The 20,459-nt window shown below is 35.4% G+C and overlaps 4 protein-coding genes across 8 annotated transcripts; 1 reads left to right on the top strand and 3 right to left on the bottom strand.

Annotated features, from left to right (window-relative positions):
* Positions 1-4,440: 4,440 nt before the first annotated feature.
* LOC113332056 (agamous-like MADS-box protein AGL104) lies at positions 4,441-7,640 on the bottom strand. Of its 5 annotated transcripts, none has more exons than XM_026578728.1 (11): positions 7,407-7,640; positions 6,995-7,048; positions 6,870-6,888; positions 6,699-6,760; positions 6,558-6,585; positions 6,383-6,444; positions 6,197-6,302; positions 6,047-6,103; positions 5,830-5,957; positions 5,153-5,336; positions 4,441-4,870 (listed from the first exon to the last, which is right to left on the bottom strand). In XM_026578728.1, exons 1-11 carry the CDS (start codon positions 7,589-7,591, stop codon positions 4,715-4,717), a joined length of 1,041 nt encoding a protein of 346 aa, XP_026434513.1. In that variant the 5' UTR covers positions 7,592-7,640; the 3' UTR covers positions 4,441-4,714. The 5 variants fall into 5 exon arrangements, with proteins under 5 accessions (XP_026434513.1, XP_026434512.1, XP_026434515.1 ...); XM_026578727.1 differs by having other exon boundaries at positions 5,830-5,963; positions 7,407-7,639; XM_026578730.1 differs by having other exon boundaries at positions 5,830-5,963; positions 6,870-6,913; positions 7,407-7,549.
* A 1,867-nt stretch (positions 7,641-9,507) lies between these two features.
* On the bottom strand, positions 9,508-12,333 carry LOC113332121 (protein gamma response 1-like). Its single transcript, XM_026578797.1, has 3 exons — positions 12,215-12,333; positions 10,614-11,486; positions 9,508-10,422 (listed from the first exon to the last, which is right to left on the bottom strand). The coding sequence occupies exons 2-3, from the start codon at positions 11,464-11,466 to the stop codon at positions 9,716-9,718; spliced, it is 1,560 nt and encodes a 519-aa protein (XP_026434582.1). The 5' UTR covers positions 11,467-11,486; positions 12,215-12,333; the 3' UTR covers positions 9,508-9,715.
* A 158-nt stretch (positions 12,334-12,491) lies between these two features.
* Positions 12,492-15,498, top strand: LOC113332020 (sm-like protein LSM7). Its single transcript, XM_026578683.1, has 6 exons — positions 12,492-12,595; positions 12,747-12,802; positions 12,920-13,001; positions 13,900-13,971; positions 14,950-15,002; positions 15,200-15,498. The coding sequence occupies exons 2-6, from the start codon at positions 12,800-12,802 to the stop codon at positions 15,287-15,289; spliced, it is 300 nt and encodes a 99-aa protein (XP_026434468.1). The 5' UTR covers positions 12,492-12,595; positions 12,747-12,799; the 3' UTR covers positions 15,290-15,498.
* A 1,369-nt stretch (positions 15,499-16,867) lies between these two features.
* On the bottom strand, positions 16,868-17,782 carry LOC113332039 (heavy metal-associated isoprenylated plant protein 23-like). Its single transcript, XM_026578706.1, has 2 exons — positions 17,379-17,782; positions 16,868-17,283 (listed from the first exon to the last, which is right to left on the bottom strand). The coding sequence occupies exons 1-2, from the start codon at positions 17,533-17,535 to the stop codon at positions 16,979-16,981; spliced, it is 462 nt and encodes a 153-aa protein (XP_026434491.1). The 5' UTR covers positions 17,536-17,782; the 3' UTR covers positions 16,868-16,978.
* Between the last annotated feature and the right edge of the window lie 2,677 nt (positions 17,783-20,459).

The following is a 20,459-nucleotide window of genomic DNA, read 5'->3' as shown; positions in this document are numbered from 1 at the left end:
TTTTCCTCAGAATCTTTGAGGATCGATTCGCAAGAGCGATTCGAAACATAAAGACCTCCGTAAATCCTTTTTAATTTCTTGTTTTCTCGACAGAGAGGAGTCACAAGAGGTGTGACATGAGAATTTATCATCTTCTTCTTTTCCAACGAATCCAATAGCTTAACATACTCTGAGACTTCCTCATCAACATCTCTATCAATATTTGAATCACCTTCATCAGAAAGTTCATCCAACTGTTCTTCTAGGCGTGTTTCCCAATCAATAGTTTTTTTTATCAAGAGAATGTATAGAAATGGACTTAGATGTGACAGTTCTCTCAGGTGAATCCAAGCTTTGAAAATCATCTGGTAATTTCTGACTTGGTACGTTATTAGAGATAGACTTGTCCATAATAATCAGATTGCTTCAAACACAGACTTATGGGGTCTTAGCGTGTTTTCCTTCTCCGATACCAATTGAAAAAGCGGGGGTATAACAACCACACCCAATGATTCGTTCGACAATCTGTATGGACTAAATCTAATATATTTCTGAGAGCACCGGCTTATAAGTGAGATCGACCAAGAAAGATATCAAAGAGTTATATCTCAATTTCTCAATACAATCTGCAATCGAACAGATAAAAATATGTGAGCCCGATTGATATGAGAAATAACTTGGATGGTACCAAAGACCAACGCCCAAGTGCCAATCAATTACTATCCAACAATCAAGGTCGGATTTACCAATTGATTAATCTATGCACAATTTTTGATATTTCAATTATACAAAAAAAATATAATAAGAAACTGAAATAACACAGACACCATAAGTTTTGTTAACGAGGAAACCTCAAATACAGAAAAACCCGGGGACACTAGTCCAGTTTTGAACACCACACTGTATTAAGCCGCTACATACACTAGCCTACTACAAGTTAACTTCGGACTGGAATGTAGTTGAGCCCTAACCAAGTCACACACCGATTAAGGTACAGTCGCGTTCCTTACACCTGTTAAACTACGCCGGATTTTGCGCACTTGATTACCTTAGCTGATCTCACCCACAACTAAGAGTTGATACGACCCAAAGTCGGAGACTTATAAACAAATCTTTATCCCACAAATAAGTCTATTCTCATAGATAAATCTGTCTCCCACATAAGTACCTATGATGTTTTTGTTCCGTCTTTTGATAAATAAAGGTGAACATGAACCAATTGATAATCTGGTCTTATACTCCTGAAGAGCAGCCTAGAAATATCAATCACCTCACAATAACTTAATTATATTGTAGTAGAAGAAGTTATTGTGGAATCAAAAAGAATGAGACAAAGAGCTTTGTGATTACTTTTTATATTTTACCTATCGGAGATAAATCTCGAGCAAATCTTAGAGAAGATATGACTCAATACGATAGAGAAAGTAAGATCAGAACACGCAACTACAGAAAAAATAGTTGGGTCTGGCTTCACGAATCCCAAATGAAGTCTTCAAGTCGTTAACCTATAATGGTTTTGGAAAAACCTAGGTTAAAGGAGAATCGACTCTAGCCGCAACTAGGATATAAGAAAGTGTTAGGATTAGGTTTTCCAGTTGCTAGAGTTCTCCCTTATATTGTCTTCCAAATCAGGGTTTGCTTTCAATCAAAGATAAGATATCTTAGTAACAAAGCATTCAATATTCACCGTTAGATGGAGACCTCATTTAAGATTCAAGCTAAGTCTGCTTAAAACCAAAGAAATATATCTCCACCGTTAGATGATCTTAGCTTGTTACACACAAATGGAATATACCTTCATTTAGATATGGGTAACCGTACCTGAACGTGTATATTGAGTTGGCTCAATAATAGTTAACCGAAGTTAGCCATATGAACACTTTTTTCTGAACCACATTCATCTAACACTTCTAGATCAACTATGATGATCAATCAATCATGAAAGATAACCAATTTAATCTAATTATGTTCTAAATACAATTGTTCACTATTTCACAGAAATATATATGAACCAATTGAATCAAAATCGGATTGATTCATAAGAATCAGTTCATGAACATTAAGCCACGGTTTACAAAGATTGCATTCCTTAATTCATAAATGTATTTGTTCATGAGTATGAAAAATATATTTCCTAGTAAACTGAATGGACTTTTATTTTAGAAAGAATATAGTAATATGGACCTCGAAAGACTTTTCAGTTTTACTACCCACCTCACTGTTCAAGCCTCCAAGTCAAACAACAATAGATGGATTTTATGGTCTAACTAAGTAAATTATATTTAGACTCTAATGTAGCACTTGAAGGAATCTAAAAACGTCTCTTTCGCTAAAAAAGTGAATCAAGCTCTTCTTTGGTCTTTTTCACTATCTTGATTTCCTTCCATGACGGAATTTGTTGATGGTGAATGATTTCCCAAAGGGACCGGTACTATCTAGCTCTCGCCTAAACTGAGCTCAAGTCAATGTGTAAAGAAAATGAATACTCAACCGCAGGAAATGACCGACTACGGTAAAGCTATTCAAACAATTTCTAATATGTGTTTGTCAATGTCTAACATATGCAAGAACTTTCCAACTGCAAAATTAGTACCAGACAAAAACCAAAAAAATACCATTTGAAACCAATAAATAGTCGACCTGAAGAACCAGTATCAACTTACGATTGTTCACACATGCTCTTGCAAGATCATGACTACCAACATATATAAAAAAAAATCCAAGACAAGAAGAATATAAAGTAGATCCAATTTACAATGTCCAGTACAGCTCCAGCATCCATACCAAACCTCTCACCTTCAACCAAAGCACCACTACTAACTCCAAATCCAAATTATCCTGCAAACCTAATCCAGTACCACCACCATCACTGCCTCCTCATCCTCCTCCAAAACCTACACCTCCACCACCAACACCAGCACAAATTCTTTAATCAAACTGCATAACCAAGACTCAAGATAAGCAAACTAAAATCAAAGTTCATACATATTTAACCTACCTGTCCTACAAGTTTTATTCATCAATCTCATGAATCATAAAAAAAAAACTCAAAGAAACTTATCTTATTTCACTGATTTTTTATCGAAATAGTTGTTGAAGTTGCTTAGATTCAACCGTATGCTTCCAGTTATCGTTATCGATTAAGATTTCATCTTCAAGATAAGGTACTGAATGTAGCAAATATAAATTGAACTTGAAACAATCTGCCCAGAACAAAATCCATTAAAGATGAGCTCAAATCGGTTCAAAAATTAAAGTAAATGAAATTCATATCAACTAGATGGGTAAAACGGATAATGATTCACATATTTCGAATATGAAAACCGATTTTCGATCGAGATGAGAAATTAAAAGATATATCGAATTCTGTTCAAGAACCCTAGAAATTTTTCTTTGAAAATTCTTTGAAAATTTTCTCTCAAAAGTAAAATTGAGGTTAGATTATAACAGATCTAACTCAGATTATGATTTATGTAACAGATTTGAACTGAAATCAAACTATTGAAGTTTCCCAAATGATTTTTCAAAAAATAAAAATTCGAAATCTCAGAATAAATCAACCAATTCAATTGAAATGTTAAAGATGAGTATGCTTATCTGTTCGATTTGATTTTGTAGGCGAATCTTCAGATTCATTTGTTGTTGATGATGATGATGATTATCACTTCTTTTCCGTTAATTTTCACTGAATCTTCCAAGAACAAGTGATGATAATGTTGAATTAGGTTTAGATAATCAGGATCCTGTGTTTGTAAAGATTAGATCTAGGTTTTGAAATCATTTTTTCACTGAAAATTTCGATTAGAAATTGTGTCTTCTCGGCCGGATTTTTCTTCCAGGATAGAGCAAAAGAAAATGAGAGAGAGAGAGAGTAAAAAAGCAAAGGAAACAGAAAATAAAATCTAAACCTAGTTTTATTACCTATATATACTAAAGGGTAGTTTTGGTATTATTAGATTTATTATGGATAATATTCTTATTATTAAGCCCTGAATTCTAAAATTTTGGGCCTAAAAATATCAAAATGTGAAAGAACGGAGTTGATAGTGAAGGATCCATTTTGTTAGATTTCTAAATGTTGAACCCATATTAGGAGGGGGTTTACAATAGTATTCACTAATCACATTTCGGTGTGGATCCAAAAAAAATTCAAATTCAAATTCAAAGGCACCAGTAACACTTTTATTAAAACATGGATTGATCTCTAGAAAATCTATTTTGTGGAGTTTTTTAGTTATTGTATGACGTTGGTGGTAATTTGCACTTTGTTGATGCGCTAAACGCACGTAGATAGAAATAAGTAACTTTGGCAATTGATTAAGTTAAAAAGCACACCAAGTCCAGCTATGATAATGATACAAGCAGAATTGGAAAAATAGTTATCCATGTCCACTATGTTTCTTTTTGATATCCAGATATAACATGTAATTGCTTCAAAAAAAAAAAACATGTAATATAAAATTATAGTATAAATGATTTATATTTCTCTTCTCTTTTTTCTAGTTGCAAAATTTCAACAAATACAAAAGAATGTCATATGAGAAAAAAGAACATTGCGCCCGTTTCACTGCAATAGCATCCCATCCCATGCCTAGGTGATACAAAAGCACGTTGTAGAAATTCAGAGCGAAACGTATGTACATAGATGCCTCATAGCAATCTGATTGAAAATAAATTGGATACGCGACTAAGGAACACCTTGATGCATGCTTGGACGCGAGTCAACATTGGTAAACTATTGCTGGCCAATGTTTTCATAATCAACACAATGGTTATTTGTTTGTGGTGGCTGTGGTTGGTGCATATGTGAACAGTTTTGTTGAGACTCTAGTTGCTCGCGCGACAGCATCTGTGACATACCTTGTTGCATGTTGGATCCAACCATTTCATGCTGTAATCATGATTAACATAAATAAAATAGTCAAAATCATTTGAGAACAAACATTTTTTAAATTTGTTAAGTTCACTTTCTTTCTTTCTTTTTTTTTTTATTTTTTTTTATCGATAGCTTAAGCTCTATGTCTGAATATCAAAAATTTGGAACTAAAATCTACATTTTTTTTTTGCTTATTCTAATTATGGTCTCATTTTTTGCATAATAGCTTGAAGTGGAAACAGGTCAACTAACAATATGTTTAGAATGCAAGTAGTTTAAGGACTAAGCTAACCGTACAGGGAAAGAGGTTGATGGCATGAGAGCAGAGAGGAAATCGGTAGAAGGGAACGTCTGATTCCACGTCTGAAGGTCTCCATCGCTGGGGTTGCTTACGTGGCACTCTCCCATGTTGCGAGGATCTACATGTAAGCTTGTTGAGCCATGCTGTAGTTGATGATCATACACACTAGACGAGTGATCCCTGAAATTCCAAACAAATAAACTTCAAGAGTTATAGTCTGTTCTTTTAATGTGCATTTTGCTTTCTGAAAAGAGTGATGAAAATTGGCAGCTGTAGTGCAAGCATACATGAAGGGGATTAAATGACAGGGCTGGTATAAAACGTAACTGTCTGTTTATGTCTAGCCAAAAGTGAGACAACCCACAAGGCAACCCTAAGCTTATCTAGTTGTCTTAGTATTTCGTGATCTATTGAAATACCAGTAGTAAATCAACTTTTTCTTTCCTGTTACGGCATGATTCACTACCCTGCACAATGCAGTTCAGCATGGTCGCCAAGTCCCCTACAGAAGACTGACTGCACAATGAAGTTCAGCATGGTCGCTAAGTCCCCTACAGAAGAGTTTTGTGTTGGCCATATGTCTGGTATCTGGGACACGTATAGAATGTACTTCTGGTGCCTCCTTGGCATATTAACTTGTGAATAAATTTGTGAATCCAAAAAATATATATACCTGAGGGACATCAAAGGGTCAGATCCAAAGTTAATCTGGATAGGGTGGTTGTGTTGGTTTTCTGGCATCCAATTAGCAACATCATTTCCAAATGAAGTTGGTATTCCTTCTTGTGAATTCAAAAACATCTGCATCTGAATTCAATCAATTACATTTACCATATATCCAACCAAGATAAATTGAACTGCTTTTGGTTTGTTAATTTTATTATAGTTACCTGTATGCTTGAAGAAGGATCATAAGAATTTAATTGTTGATTATGCGCCAAATATTCCTGCATAAGATTTATTTATGACCAAACAATGAAGTGTTAATAATTGATAAGATGAACTAGGACTACGGCAACATTTTAGTAAGTGTTAACCACCTTTCTTTTTGTGATACAGTCTAACGTTTTCTGTAAGTTACGCTCACACGAATCAACTTCACCCATTGTCATTGATGACATATTTACTGGGTCCGGATCAAAATTCCTGATTATAATGTTCAACAGTTATCATTAGTAACATATTTTCAAACTCAAAAAACTTTTTCTACAATATTACGAACACACCTTAGTTCTGCTTCAATCATCTGGATTTGTTGTTGAAAACTACTGATTTCTTGCTGGAGATCCTGAAAAACTTAAACATCTTAACTGAATTTAGATAAAGTAAATGGTGATTAGAGTGCAAAGAGGAAAACTAAGGGCTAATTAACTAATTTATATTCAAGTAAAATTCAATTACCTCAATATTGGAATTAACAGCTGCAGGACTGGTCCAGAGAAAAAAGAATAAAAGTTTAATAAGAGGTCTGCAAGATACATACCACCTTCTCTATAAAGCACGAAACTCAACGATAATTCAAAGAGGGGGATTGTATCATACTTAGCTAGTTGAAGTGCCATATCACTTTGGCCCTTAAGGTTCTTTAAAGTTAATATCAGTGACTGCAAAGAAAACAAACAAACAAAAATTCAAATACTAAGTTTCTTATGAGTAGAAATGTAAACAGTATTGAAAAGAAAGATTGATATGATTTTCTTTTTGTGACCGTACCTCTCGGTTTTGAATGGCACTGCACCAAAAAAGAAAAAGAAAACCTAAAATAAGAAAAAGAATGAATGTGAAAGAACCAAAAGATGATGTAATCTGACAAATGATAAAAGAGAATTTGATTTTACCCTCCTCGATCATGTTCCGGAAGATTTATGTACCGAGTAAGTACATCTTCAATCCTATACAAAGAGAATAGCAGATAATTAAATCTCAAAGACAACAATCAAAAATAGAATTAACACAAAAACAAGCTCAATATATATTTTAACAGATCATTACCACAATATAACAATCATCTTATCGTACGTCCTTCTTTTCTAACTAACATCAACATAAGAACATTTTATTGGAAACGATGAATCCCTTAATTCATAAATTTGAGCACTGGACTCTCGAAACAAACAATCTTAGAAGTACGACATTGGTTAAGGCTTGATAAACGCATGCACGTTGGTTAAATCGTCCATTGCAGGTAAAATCCACTGACATTTATTCACTACTACAAATCAATATATTTATTAGGTTCATGGTTTGCACCTTCTCTTGCCGGAAAAATGACTAAGACGTCCAGAAGGAGAAAACATAATAAGGGCGATATCAATATCGCAGAGGATAGAAAGTTCATAAGCCTTCTTAATGAGTCCATTTCGACGCTTTGAAAATGTAACCTGTCGATTAGTATTATTTTCTATTCTCTTAATCTGGAGTTTAACACGACCCATAATTAAGACAAACTATATATATTAAATCTTCTAAGAAAAGATTGTTTTAATTTGCTTTTGTTGTAGAACAAATTTAAAAAAGAAAAAGAAAAATAAAACTGAAACAACTCAAAAATAAACCATAAGATCAGAATGAACCCAAGTTGGAAAAAGAAGAGCTATATTAAGGGAATGAGAGAGATAAAGCAAATTAACGATACAAAAAAGGGAAAAAAACTTCAAAAACAAAACGAAAATATTTTTCAAGAGGAACGCAAGATCGACAAGAAAAGCTAAATTAAGGGAATTGTTAGAGAGAGGGAGGGGAGAAAGGAGTGAGAGAGATGGTTTTTAGAGGGGAAGGGAAGAGGACAGGAGATGCGATTTAACAGGAGATTTTCATGGGTGTGTAAAGAAGGGGTCGAAGAAGTTGAGAGGGTTTTATTTTCTCCTTGATAAATGGATTCCGCGGCATTTTACATGCGACTCATCTATTCAACAGCAAATGACAAATGATTTGTGATAACCTCTTCGGAAAAAGAACAGAACAAACACAAGATTATTCAAAACCATTACAATGGAATACCATAAATCATTTCTATCAATTTTCCAAAGTGGACAGTGAAGATGGATGGACCCGAATGTATAAATAAGTGCCACAATAAACGTGCAGGGGCACAAAAAAAGAAACACATAAATCTGAGACTTCATGGAGATGATGATCTAAGGCTGGCTAAGCAGGAAGCAAAATGCTCAGGGAGCAACTCATTAATGAAGTCATCTTTTCAAAGACAGTGTCAGACAAGAGCAACAAAGACCAGACCAATATCAACAGAAAAATGACGAAGGAAAGATGTACCAAATAAACTTGTTCTCTGCTTGCTTGTTCTTTGTGGCAAATCCTAAAATAGCAGGCTGACCACATGAGATCCGAATTAAAATTATTAGAATCCTATTAACTGTGGCTTGCAAATACAAACTAAAGATTTTTTTACCTCAATAAGGACCCTTCCAAGCTTGAAGCATCATGGCTACAGAGATGTTGTGATAGGTACTGAAAACTTCCAACCTGCAAGAACGCCTGCTGTTTACATCTACAAAGGCAAGTGACCCCAGTTGCACAAAGCTATAAGGTTTCGAAAATATATAAACATGTGTACAGCATTAGCCGCTTCTGACAGACATTTTATTCAGAAACATCGCATAACCAAAGAAACTGAAAACCACCATTGCATTAAAATTATTATCCAATGCCCATTAGAATGAGACAATGTTAAACCATGTTTTAATGCAGAGTCTAGCTTTTCCCCTATTGAAATGTTATTTTGCTCATCAAGAAGAACATAAGCAAGAAGATAAACAGGGTTCAGTTACCTTATTTCTGTAGAAGATCAAAGTAGAAATTTCATACCCGAGTCCTTAACTTCTTCAACCACTTTATAGACCTAAAAGGCAATTCTCTTATGAAGACAGTGTCAGACAAGGGCAGCAAAGACCGGACCAGTATCAATAGAAAAATGACGAAGAAGAGATGTAGCAAATAAGCTGACCACATTAGATCCCAGTTAAAATTATTAGAATCCTATTAAATGTGGCCTGCAAATACGAACTAAAGATTTTTTACCTCAATAAGGACCCTTTCAAGCTTGAAGCATCATGGCTGCAGAGATGTTGTGATAGGTACAGAAAACTTCCAACTTGCAAGAACACCTGCTGTTTACATCTAAAGAGGCAAGTGACCTCAGTTGCACAAAGCTGTCAAGTTTCGAAAATATATAAACACTTGTACAGCATTAGCCGCTTCTGACTCACATTTTTATTCAGAAACAACCCGTCGCATAACCAAAGAAACCAATAAACGAGCAATTTCATTAAAATCCAATACCCATTAGTTCACTCCAAGCTATATAAAAGATAAGCTTTTAACAAGCTAATTATTATTATGAATGCATACTTTGCACTTAAGAATTCTGACAACATTTTTGCTAAAGATTCACAGAAGAACCTTAACTTTCGTAATTAAGCTTCAGAAAACAAGCTAACTGAAAAGATTTTACCTAGGGCCACATCTCAAATCACACTACTTGGTTATTTATGGACCTAACGCAAATAAAAAACTTAATGACAATTCAACTTGAAGAAAAATTACATTTCAGAATCAAAACCTATATTCCAGAATCCTTCAGGAGTTGAGGGAGGAATAAACCTATATCGATGTCTAGAAACACCATCATGATGCTCGCAACGCAAATTATTGTTGTTCTTGTCTCCACCAGGAAGAACAGCATCATAGAATTTCTTGCATTGCTTGCACTCAATTCCTTTCAAGTTCTCTCTATCAGCCTTCTTCCTTACGGGTTCTACATATTTAAAACCTCTGTCATTAGGTGGCTTCATGATTGAGATTTTCTGCTTTTGTGGAGCAGGCTCTCCATTCAGATCTTGTGTTTCATCATCTGAATTGTCCAAATCCATGACCTTCGGAGGAAGAACCGGGAAATCATGGGTTTCTTCTCTTAGAAGACCCCTGGTAATATTATCCTGTATGTTCTCCAAGGGAGTGTCGAGAAAATCATCATGTGGATCTGCTCCTCCTGGTTCTTGACGTGAGCGAGTAGCTCTCCAATTAGGTAGTGGCTGCTTCTGTATGCCAGAGAGTGGCTCAGACTTCATATTAGCAGGGCAGTTAAAAGGCTGAGATGAGCTGGAAGTAGAAGGGACTTTGGTGGTTGTATCATAGCTTGAGAATTGCATTTTGTTATTGTCCAGTTTTTCTGGCAAACTGATCTCATCCTTTTGTTTATTTGTCTTTAGCGCAACTCTAGATGTTTCTGGATCTCTACCTTCAGGACCTATAAATTTGATACAATATTAACACAGATTTCACAAGTTCTAGGGTGCTGCAGTCATCTTAGAAAAATGGCTATAGAGCACAAAATAAACAGTTTATGCAGCAAGTGTTTCTAATATTTATGATTCTAATGGTGATGACCTTATCTGAAGAAAAACATGAAAGAAATATAAAGAAGATTAAATAGCTTACTAGTTGGGATCCTTGGATTCTGATAATTTCTTGATGAATTTCTGTTGTCCTCCACCAAATTGCAAGGGATCATATTATCTGTGCTAAGACCACACTTACTACGGAGAAAGTTGTGCTGTGATTTCAAACGTTTAAAGGAGTCGACTATATTTCTGTTCCTTTTCTTCTCGAGAATCATCTCATAATCTTTCAATTCAATCTGTTGTCGTAATTTTTCATGCAATCTCTTTTCCTCAGCCAGATCCTCATTCATCCACTTCACCTGACGTTGGAGCTCAGCAACGTCTTCCTTCTTCTCTAGACTTTCTACTTTGGCCAAAAGCAGTTTTTTTTCGTTTTGGAGGTCATCCAGTAACTGGCTATTACACCTTAAATATGTCTTTTCCTGTTCAAGAGAAGCAACTAGATTCCTTTTTTCTTCAATTATCTTTTGCTTTTCAAGCTCAAGCACATCTATGTGGTGTCTAAGACTATATTCTTCACTTCTCCATTCATCCTCTTTAGCTTTCATTTTTTGCTTTATTAATTTTTCCTTCTCTTCCTCAAAAGAAGCAATCAAGCGCTCTCTTTCTTCAAGATTGTGTTTCTGCTCAAGACGAAGCTCGTCTATTTCTCCTCTTAGGCAACTTTCCTTCTCTTCAGCAGCTTTCTTGGCTTCAATATATCTTTTGTGGAGGCTTTTAGTTCTAGCTTTGTAACCTGGGAAGAGCTGACTACAGAAAATAAATTCAATCTGAGACACTCGGTCTTTCACTTCTTGAATTGTAGCTACTAAAACAGTGCTGAGCTGAGAGTAAGACTTTCCATCATCGTCACCAATTACATTTGGAGATATCTCCAAGTTATATTCCATTTGCTGAGTGAATATAACAACTGAAAATAATAATAAACAAATAAAACATATCAACATCACCGGCATCACAATATCTAATGAACACAAAAAATGAGTTGCAAAATCAACATCCGGGATTCTAGCATTATCCTAAAATGGGTATGGACTTTATTTTCAACTGTTCAATTTGAAATATTTGTCAATTCTAATGATGACGCTTTTCCAACAACAACTAGTATCGCGTTTCTTTACAGCTCAAACTTCAATTGTCAGATGATTAGAAAGGAAGATTTTGATTTTTTTTTACAGCAAAATGTTTGATCTACTAGCATAATCCAACAATACCAGTTTAAAGTTAAATTGGTGCACTACAAAGGAGACAAATCAAACAATCACGAGAACATTCATAATCAATCAAAACTAAGAATGAAAATATGTAATCGATCTGATAAAACTGTAAAACAAATCAATTTCGCCATACACAAAGTTAACATATTCTCTTCATTTTTAATTAAAAACCTAATAATTTTTTTTACTCAATACCCTAAATTCTACCTAAAACTCGATCGAAAGAAGTACTGATTTCACTAATCGAGAAATCCTAGGTTCTATTTTCTCTGATCTATTCATCTATTCAAATCAAAACCAAATATAAATCTATAACAATGAGGAATCTCAGATCGCTAAAGAGGTTATAAAACCAAATAAAAATGAAAAACCTCACAAATCAAAATACGAATTAAAAGACTGTAAAAGGATTAAATCTCACCTTTGGAAACCCTAATTACCTCAGATTCGCGCGAATATGAAAAGGAGAGTGAATTTTGCAGAGAGAGAAGTAATAAAAGTAGTAATTAAATGTAGCGAGGAAGCTTTGTGTTTCAAGTTTCCCTCCCTCTCTATTTTAAGCGGGATATTGAAAAGATAAATCGGACCCACGTGAGTCGTGACAGTGAAAAACGTTTCATAAATAAAACCCGAAACGATACATTTCCAGATAAATCGTTGAGCCGATATAACGCACTCTCTTATAAAGATCTTTCCGTCTCTCATCAGTCTGTCTCAGCAGAAAAGAAGTGGGAAAACCAAATCGAGTTAGAAGGCGAACAAACTTGTATCACTGTGTAGTCACCGCTGAAGAAACTGCAAAGTAAGTATGTTATACGGTGAACCATTGGCTATCTTTTGCTATTATTATGTTAAAATCACTTGAGTTTGTGCAAGGACATACCTGGCTTAGGGTTTTTCTAGGGTTTCTTGAGCTTAAATTGACTTTTGATGAGTTTGATCTTTTCTTGTAGGTACTGATATTGAAGTGAAACTGGAATACTAGCTGCAAAGAGATACTCAAGCTATGGTAATCTTATTCTAAAATAATAATTCATTGATTGGGTTTTTAGGGTTGTTCTTTAGGTGTTAATGGGTTTGTGTGTTCTTAATTTTTTCTTTTTTTTTACGATGTTATTTGTTTCAGTCAGGAAGGAAAGAAACTGTATTAGATCTCGCCAAGTTTGTTGATAAGGGTGTTCAAGTGAAACTTACTGGGGGAAGACAGGGTGAGACATTATTGTATTCTACATTATTTCTTCAAACATAAACTCATAACCTTCGTCGCAACTTGTTCTGTGTGTTTTGCGAAGGTTGTCATTTTTAAAGTTTAAAAAAATTAAAGGAATTTAGTAAACATAACTGGATGGCGTGTTAGCAGCATGTTATGGCTCTTCTCTTGTTGTTCTTCAGAAAAGGGTGCACTGTTTTCCTTGCTTAATTAGTAAAAAGGGTTAACGAAATCATTATGGTAGATTCAATGAGAATTTTGATGAATATGAGTTTTAGGGTAGAAACTCATTTAGACTCGAAAGTCATTTGTATTAAGAATCAAAAACTGAATAATCTCTACCACATAGAACTCCTTGTATACACAACTCCCTCCAGAGTCCCAGACAAAATAATTGTGCTTAACTAAGATAATTACCTAATAACCTCCCTAACCTAGAAATTCTAGATAGTTCTGCAATTCCCTTGAATGTCCAAAATGCATTACAAACCTCCCTTCGTTAGAGAAAATTTGACCACAAATTTTTCTAATGTAGTTCTTCTTATGTTTTTCCTGCGTCAAGGTTTATAACATCCTCTCCAGTACTTTTCTGCTTAGTTTATGAAGAGGAGACATGAAAGTAATTGCTCAAAAACTTGCTTAGTATATTTTTTAAATTATGCTAAAATGCTGGTTGTATAAGGATTCCAAACTTCCAACAGTGCCTGAGTGTTTAAATGGGAACCCCATTCTTCTGCTGTTCTGTATTTATCACTCTACCGACTTATTGGTTATAAAAATTAGCATGGGGTTTCTGGTCATGATGCACTGTGGAGGTTCATGATGCACATGACCTGTTATAATGTCAATAAAGTATCGTTTTACCTGCCTGTTAACTTGGTTCTTTTTTCCTGTAGTCACTGGAACTTTGAAAGGATACGATCAGTTGCTGAACCTTGTCCTGGACGAAGCCGTTGAATTCCTAAGAGGTATGACTCAGACACTCTAGAGTCAAGACTCGTAAAAACGCTGCTAAATTGTCACAAAATGGATAGTGATCTTTTTTATATGTTCCTTCCTATCTTTTATTATGTTTTTCTCACAGCCCCGCACTTATACTTTTCGCTTTAACGGTGGTAAAACATGGTGTCTTTACATCCCATTCGAATCTGAGGAAGTTGTTTTTGTTGTTGATGGTTTTCACCTGTGTTACAACGATACGTCTAAAAAAAAAAATCAGCCGTATCGATACGTATTTACACGGATACGCGTACTGATACTCCCAATACTTCAAGATACAACTCAGTTAGAAAACTTTGACTAAATATTAGAAAATTTAGATATTTTACTAGATTCTATGAGAAGTTTTAACTATAGTGATAAAATATTAGTTCTGAATCTGTCCACTGATCTTGCTCTAGACTTTCTTCCGTCTTATCCAGACTTTTTCTCTCTTCAGTGAGGTTAATCATACAGATTATATTTTAATCATGCAAACACATGTATGTATTTTGTTAAGTTTCTATCTTATATATAGTATATTTATGTTAAACTACTGATCAATATTGGGTATGCCGTATCGCCGTATTTTAGTTTTTCAAGTTGGTGTATCATAGTAGCGTATTGGTATCTTGTATCTGATACCGTATCCGTATCGTTGCAACACAGGTTTCACTCTTCGAGTTATCTACCTATGCCATTTCGTTGACCTATTAATTACATTTTTTATGTACTGAATTTCAAATATCCAATATATGGCCCATTCACTAGAACATACTCTTGTCGGACACAGTAGACATGGCAACAGCTCTGTGAGCTGTTGAATTTTAGTTTTTGAAAGCTTGAATTTATTGAACAAGAAACTATGTTCAGTACAATTGTTTTACTTTTGGTGGTGAAAGCTAGGTACTCTGATGAAAGCTCAAAACCAATGTATTGATTATGATTTTGTTGTTTTTGTATTGTAGATTCTGATGATCCATTGAAGACCACAGATCAAACGAGGAGCCTTGGTCTGATAGTATGCTTCTTTTTCTTTATACAGTTTCTCATATTGTTTCTCATTGTCATTAGACGGTTGTTTTTTCTTTTTCGTACCCGCATCTTAGTATTCTACTGATTAAAAGTGGGTGAATACTGTAACTGATTACATATCCTGAGCGTATCTGGGTTACTTTTATCTTAATCCTAATGAAAATCAGTTTGAATCTGATGTAGGTCTGCCGAGGGACTGCAGTTATGCTTGTATCACCAACTGATGGGACAGATGAGATTGCTAACCCCTTTCTCCAACCAAATGGGGCTTAGTTATCCCCCTAAATATCTCTTCGATTTAGCTTGCATTTGTGTGAAGTAAAATTCTATGGGTATGTTTTTATCACCCAATCAAGAACACCTTAATTATCATCAATATCGATGTACAAGTGATGAAATTCGACCATCTATGGAGTAAAATGGTGCTTATCAACTCAGTATTTAGTAATACAACTGTACCTAAGGTTCTGTGTTCTTATGAATTTTATGAATAGTAATTAGTAGGAATACGGTGGACATACAACTGCAGTTAGGTTTTGAAAAGTTGCACACAAACCCGAAAGAGGATCACCTCTTGCTCTGCTATATTAGGGTGTATCTTATGATGCTTCTGAAATTTTATGAAATGATTAGAAGAAGGGGGACTTCTAATTAAATCCTCAACTGTTAGATGGGGAAACTTGACCATGACCCTGAAACCGCATGCTACTACATAGACTGAGCACACAGAGGGTTAGGCAGCTAAGAAAAAGACTACGTCTCTTAATTCTTTGTCACACCTGTAGGAGGGGGCACTGTGATTGTGTGAACGCATGTACTACCTCCATCAAATCGTTATTCTCTTATTAGAATAGAATAGCCCCCAGTTATAGAACTGATGGAAAACCAAGCTTAAGCTACTGAGCATCAGACGGCCATTGCATCTGAAGCAGTCCACTCTTAGTGGATCATCCAAACATGCGCCAGAGATGACACTAAATATTGATCTGAAAAAATGATAGTCTGATTGCAATAACAATGGCTTGTTGCATCTATTCAGTGCTTCCGCATGCTGGGAACCTAGGGAGGCCTTGTTCAGTTCATATTTTTCATAACTATGGATTCTTGTGATTTGCTTCCAGACTACTGGTAAAAAACTTTCTTCAAAAATTTGCTTCACCTAGAGACTATATTATTATCATCAATTTTTACTTTTAACTTTCCTTGCTTCTGTTACATCCAACTATCTTTTTTTCATAGAACAATAAAATCTCTCAGAAGTGGTGCTTCCACTTGACGCTTCTCTGTCAATATCAGTCTACAAACCTAAGCTACTAAATGCATCAGATATAGCCTGTAGGGTCTTTTCAAGGATGCCTAAAAACATGCAAATACCGCCATGTATTGTAGGGGGCTAATGGAAAAACGAGGATGAGCTGTGTGATATTTCTTGTAAAGCTAAAGTTTATGGTGTGTCATACCAGACGACATAAAAGGAAGCAAAGCAACATAAACATCACACAATAAATTAAAGTATGAAAACACCTAAACACATTAGCTGTCTCATACCAACCAAACCAACTCTAATTCAAATTTCCATCACAAACTCCTAAGACAGAAACAAAACCACCAAATTACTCTTAAAAAATCATTATATGATTCTTCAACACCTAAGATGCAGATAGAGAGAAAGAGAAGTACAAAATCCAGATGGTTTGTAGGTTTGGGCTTTGTTTTTTTTACTGTTTGATGGGGCTAGATAAAGTAACAGATAATGTAAAAGATTCATTCAGAAATCAAAAACTACAAAATTTTCTTCAGGGTTTTAATGTCTAAACCTCCAATTCCATCAACATGATAATACCCAAAAAAGAAAAACAAATTCTAACAGCACTATAATTCCCAAAACCCTGCTCATTTAGATAGATCAGTAATCAGACAAAAGATAAAACCCGTTAAGTATAATGTTCCTTCTATATGGATCTACATGATAGAACAAGCATTTGGATTATCATCACTGAACATGGTAGTATACTGGTTATCTTCATGCCTGGCCATGTTAGTGGTAACAGTAGAGGTAATCTCCACATTTCTAACGTAACCAGGAGGAGCTTTTTTGTCATAAGCTTGAGCAGTATAAGGATGAAGCACAAGATTGTACGGAACATATGGCCAAATCTCAACTTTCTTCCCTGTTGATTTAGCTTTCTTCACAACCTTATTTGCTTCAACATATCCGGTTACTGTCACTTTGTGTTGCTTCCTGTTGATTTCCACAGATTTCACTCCTGCAAACAAAACCACATTTATAAGTTTTAACTCAAAACCCATTTCAAAACAAGAGCAAAAAGGCCAAGTAGAAAGAAAGATCCAGAGAACATACCACTCATGGAAGAAAGAGCATTCTTGACTTTAAGTTCACAACCATCACAATCCATTTTAATCTTGAGCTCAACAGTTTGCATTTGCTTCCTTTTCTTGTGTCTATTAGTACTACTCATTAAATCAGACAAGTATTCCATTGTTCCACTAACACCCATTTTGTGTTTTTGAGAGAAGTTTTTTTTTTTTTGTAGTGCAGAAGTTTTTAAGGAAAGAAAGGGTGCATGCAAGAGAAAAGCTTAATGGAGAAGATGTGCCAGGAGCCTTTGATGAGAAAGGATGAGTTCACTCTGGATGAATATATATATAAGCAAAGACGATGAGAGAGAGGGGGGGAGGGGGAGAGAAAGAGGTGATTTATTTATTTATTTAAAACACAAAAAAAATTAAGAAGGAAATTTCCTGGCACATAAAATGGATTCGTTTCCTGTCACAGACCATGGCCGTCAAAGCCACAGCTATGTATATGTATCACTGCTTGGTTAAGACTCTTTATTTCCTGAGATGCCTACTAATGCATATAAAAGTGAAACTAAAGAAGAGAGAAAGCAAGGAAAAAGATAATGGACCCCTACTACTAAAAGGGAAACACCAACCCAAGTTAGCTAGAAAAGTTGATTGTATGTGTACATGATAGATGATTACTTGGTTTACGAGTACAATACAGGGTTCAATACTTAAATCTGTAAATTTGAAATTAGAGAAGACAAATACTTCCTCCGTCCCTAATTAGATGACCTGGTTGTAGTTTGCATAATATTTAAGACAAGAATGTTATTAAAATTTAGAAATGATTTATTTCTTAAACTATATCACGGTTTTTCGTAAACTTTATACCGTTGAAAAACATTTTAAAACACATACGTAACGAGTATAAACATAACTATCAAATTATTCATATTTCTTATAGTAACAAAAATAAGTCATCTATTTACGGGACAAAACTTAAAACCAAATAAGTCATCTAATTAGGGACGGAGGGAGTATTTGGGTGCGACAAAAGGTTTACCAGTATAAGAAAGTGTGTTCAATCCATTTCTAGGTTGGACCAAATAAACAAACATCCATATAGATTCCGTGAATTTTTTTTTAGTTGATCACAAGTATCACCTGTATTATTACCGTAAGGCCTAAGTTATGCTTTTAACATTTTTGCTGATAGTCTATTCAGTCACTACACTATAAGTACTGGGTCTGAGCGAGCAGTAATTGTTTTGACCAAAATTATGAGGTGTGGAAAGGAAAAATTACTATCTACTCGATTTGACCGTACGTGTTAAAGGCTGGAGTGGAGCACCATCTGGGTTACAGATGCTTAAAATGGTTATAAAGCAGGGTTGTCTGATGTGATTTTGTGTGTAAACTTAGACCATCAGAGAAACTCTCAACTTTGGGCGCAAGTAAGACAGTAAAAGGAGTGGAAGTTTGAAAGAGACATGATAGTTGAATTAGTCAGGTCTGCTAGCTCTTAGACCAATGAAATCATCACAAATAAGAGCAAACTCAGCGTGCTTAAGTAACAACACGAGATACAATGGTTTAACTTAAATATCTTCATGAGTCATGACATCAGTTTTCTGTTTAATATCTTTACTTGCTACCACTGGCAAAATTACAGCAGGGTACCGCCTATGTGGCAATTTCATAGCCAGGGGAGCAGGTACATTATGTGGGTTCTTTATATTTTTGCAATTGAGGTGTCTTCTTATGGTGGGTGACGATTATGAGATGTTTTCCTTTGATTGGTTTGTTAGAAAATTTTAAAAAACAGACAGAAAGAGGGAAGAAGAAGAAGAAGGAGACGCGTTTAGGATATTTTGGTTAGGATTGTGGTGGCAATTTGGCATAGCAAGCTAGCAGCTTGTGAGCACACAAACCTGCGAGGGGGTCCGAACGCTCACAATCAATCATTATCATCTAAAGAGATTGTGATGATGATATCCTGGTGTTGATTCATTGGCTCAAAACCTTCGGGTTTATCATGGCCTCATTTAACAACTCCATGCGAGGCGTTTGCGCATGGGATATAAGTATTAAGGAAAACAAAACATATAAGTAAACATCCATGGAGCTAAATAAATGTAAAGTGCTGAAATGTAAATAAGACCAAGGTTTACGTGGTTCAGCACTAAGGCCTACATCCACGGGGTTTGTTGTTTTTCTATGTTCTTCACGGTTACACGAATAGTCGAATGATTTTTGGGTTTACATGTTTCTCTCTTCTAAGTGATTAACTTACCCTTGCAATCTCTCTCTCTCTCTCTCTCTCTCTCTCCTTCTCTTCCTGATTTTTTCCGATCCCCCTTCCTCTTGGTGGAGATGGGGTATTTATAAGGTTAGAATGTGGGACCCATCTCTGAAGACCGTTGGAACCTTATCTTCTTGTGTCCTTGCGTCCATCACGTGGAGGTCTGCGTTTGCCCCTTGATCCCGCAGAGGCATCCTCGCTCGTTCCACAGGTTGGTCGACACGTACACTGCTCAGAGTGTTTAATGCGGGTAGTTGAGGGGTCTGCTCGTGTCAGACAAGTGTCTTCTGCCCCTGTCAGTTCGTGTCAGCTAACTTTCTCTCCACCGTTGATCTTAGCTTCTCTTTTGGGGATGAGATAAAGTAACTCCTCGGGGTTTATTTGGTGTTTCGTGACGCATCATGTTTTGATGTTTTGGCCTGCATGCTTTCCACGTATCTTTTTATATACACGTGTCTGATAGTGAGATATATGTGTACACAATTTGCCCCTTTTCTTCGGGCTTGAATGACTAATGGGTGTCTTGAAGAAAAACTATCGTCGCATATTCTTCTCACTCCTAATAACTTCTCCTGGATACTTGGGCACGTCTTTTATTCGTGCATTAACTGCTTATGTAACGGGCACGTTTCCCATTCCTCCCTTAATTTCCTTCTCTTTCTTTCGGGTATTTTAAGGATAGAAAGAAAATTTAATTTCATTCTTCCTAAACGCTCTCTCAGTTTTCATTCTTTTTTCAGCCCTTAAATTCTCTGTCTGTCTTCATTGAACCTGTGACCTTAAATTCTCTGTCAGTCTTCATTAAACCTATGATCTTAAATTCTCTGTCAGTCT

The sequence above is a fragment of the Papaver somniferum genome, unplaced genomic scaffold (genome assembly GCF_003573695.1).
Source record: "Papaver somniferum cultivar HN1 unplaced genomic scaffold, ASM357369v1 unplaced-scaffold_128, whole genome shotgun sequence".
NCBI lineage: Eukaryota > Viridiplantae > Streptophyta > Magnoliopsida > Ranunculales > Papaveraceae > Papaver > Papaver somniferum.
This window is presented reverse-complemented; position numbering and strand designations above follow the sequence as displayed.

What these genes read in the sequence shown, in the direction of transcription:
- LOC113332056 (XM_026578727.1), bottom strand. Translation starts at nt 7,591, where the DNA reads ATGGGTCGTGTTAAACTCCAGATTAAGAGAATAGAAAATAATACTAAT. An exon ending in CATTTTTCCGGCAAGAGAAG is followed by an intron (nt 7,049 to 7,406) that starts GTGCAAACCATG and finishes CTCTTTGTATAG; the next exon opens with GATTGAAGATGTACTTACTC. An exon ending in ATGGCACTTCAACTAGCTAA is followed by an intron (nt 6,586 to 6,698) that starts GTATGATACAAT and finishes TCTCTGGACCAG; the next exon opens with TCCTGCAGCTGTTAATTCCA.
- LOC113332121 (XM_026578797.1), bottom strand. Translation starts at nt 11,466, where the DNA reads ATGGAATATAACTTGGAGATATCTCCAAATGTAATTGGTGACGATGAT. An exon ending in GAATCCAAGGATCCCAACTA is followed by an intron (nt 10,423 to 10,613) that starts GTAAGCTATTTA and finishes TCAAATTTATAG; the next exon opens with GTCCTGAAGGTAGAGATCCA.
- LOC113332020 (XM_026578683.1), top strand. An exon ending in ACTTACTGGGGGAAGACAGG is followed by an intron (nt 13,002 to 13,899) that starts GTGAGACATTAT and finishes TTTTTCCTGTAG; the next exon opens with TCACTGGAACTTTGAAAGGA. An exon ending in AGCCGTTGAATTCCTAAGAG is followed by an intron (nt 13,972 to 14,949) that starts GTATGACTCAGA and finishes TTTGTATTGTAG; the next exon opens with ATTCTGATGATCCATTGAAG.
- LOC113332039 (XM_026578706.1), bottom strand. Translation starts at nt 17,535, where the DNA reads ATGGGTGTTAGTGGAACAATGGAATACTTGTCTGATTTAATGAGTAGT. An exon ending in TGCTCTTTCTTCCATGAGTG is followed by an intron (nt 17,284 to 17,378) that starts GTATGTTCTCTG and finishes TTTTGTTTGCAG; the next exon opens with GAGTGAAATCTGTGGAAATC.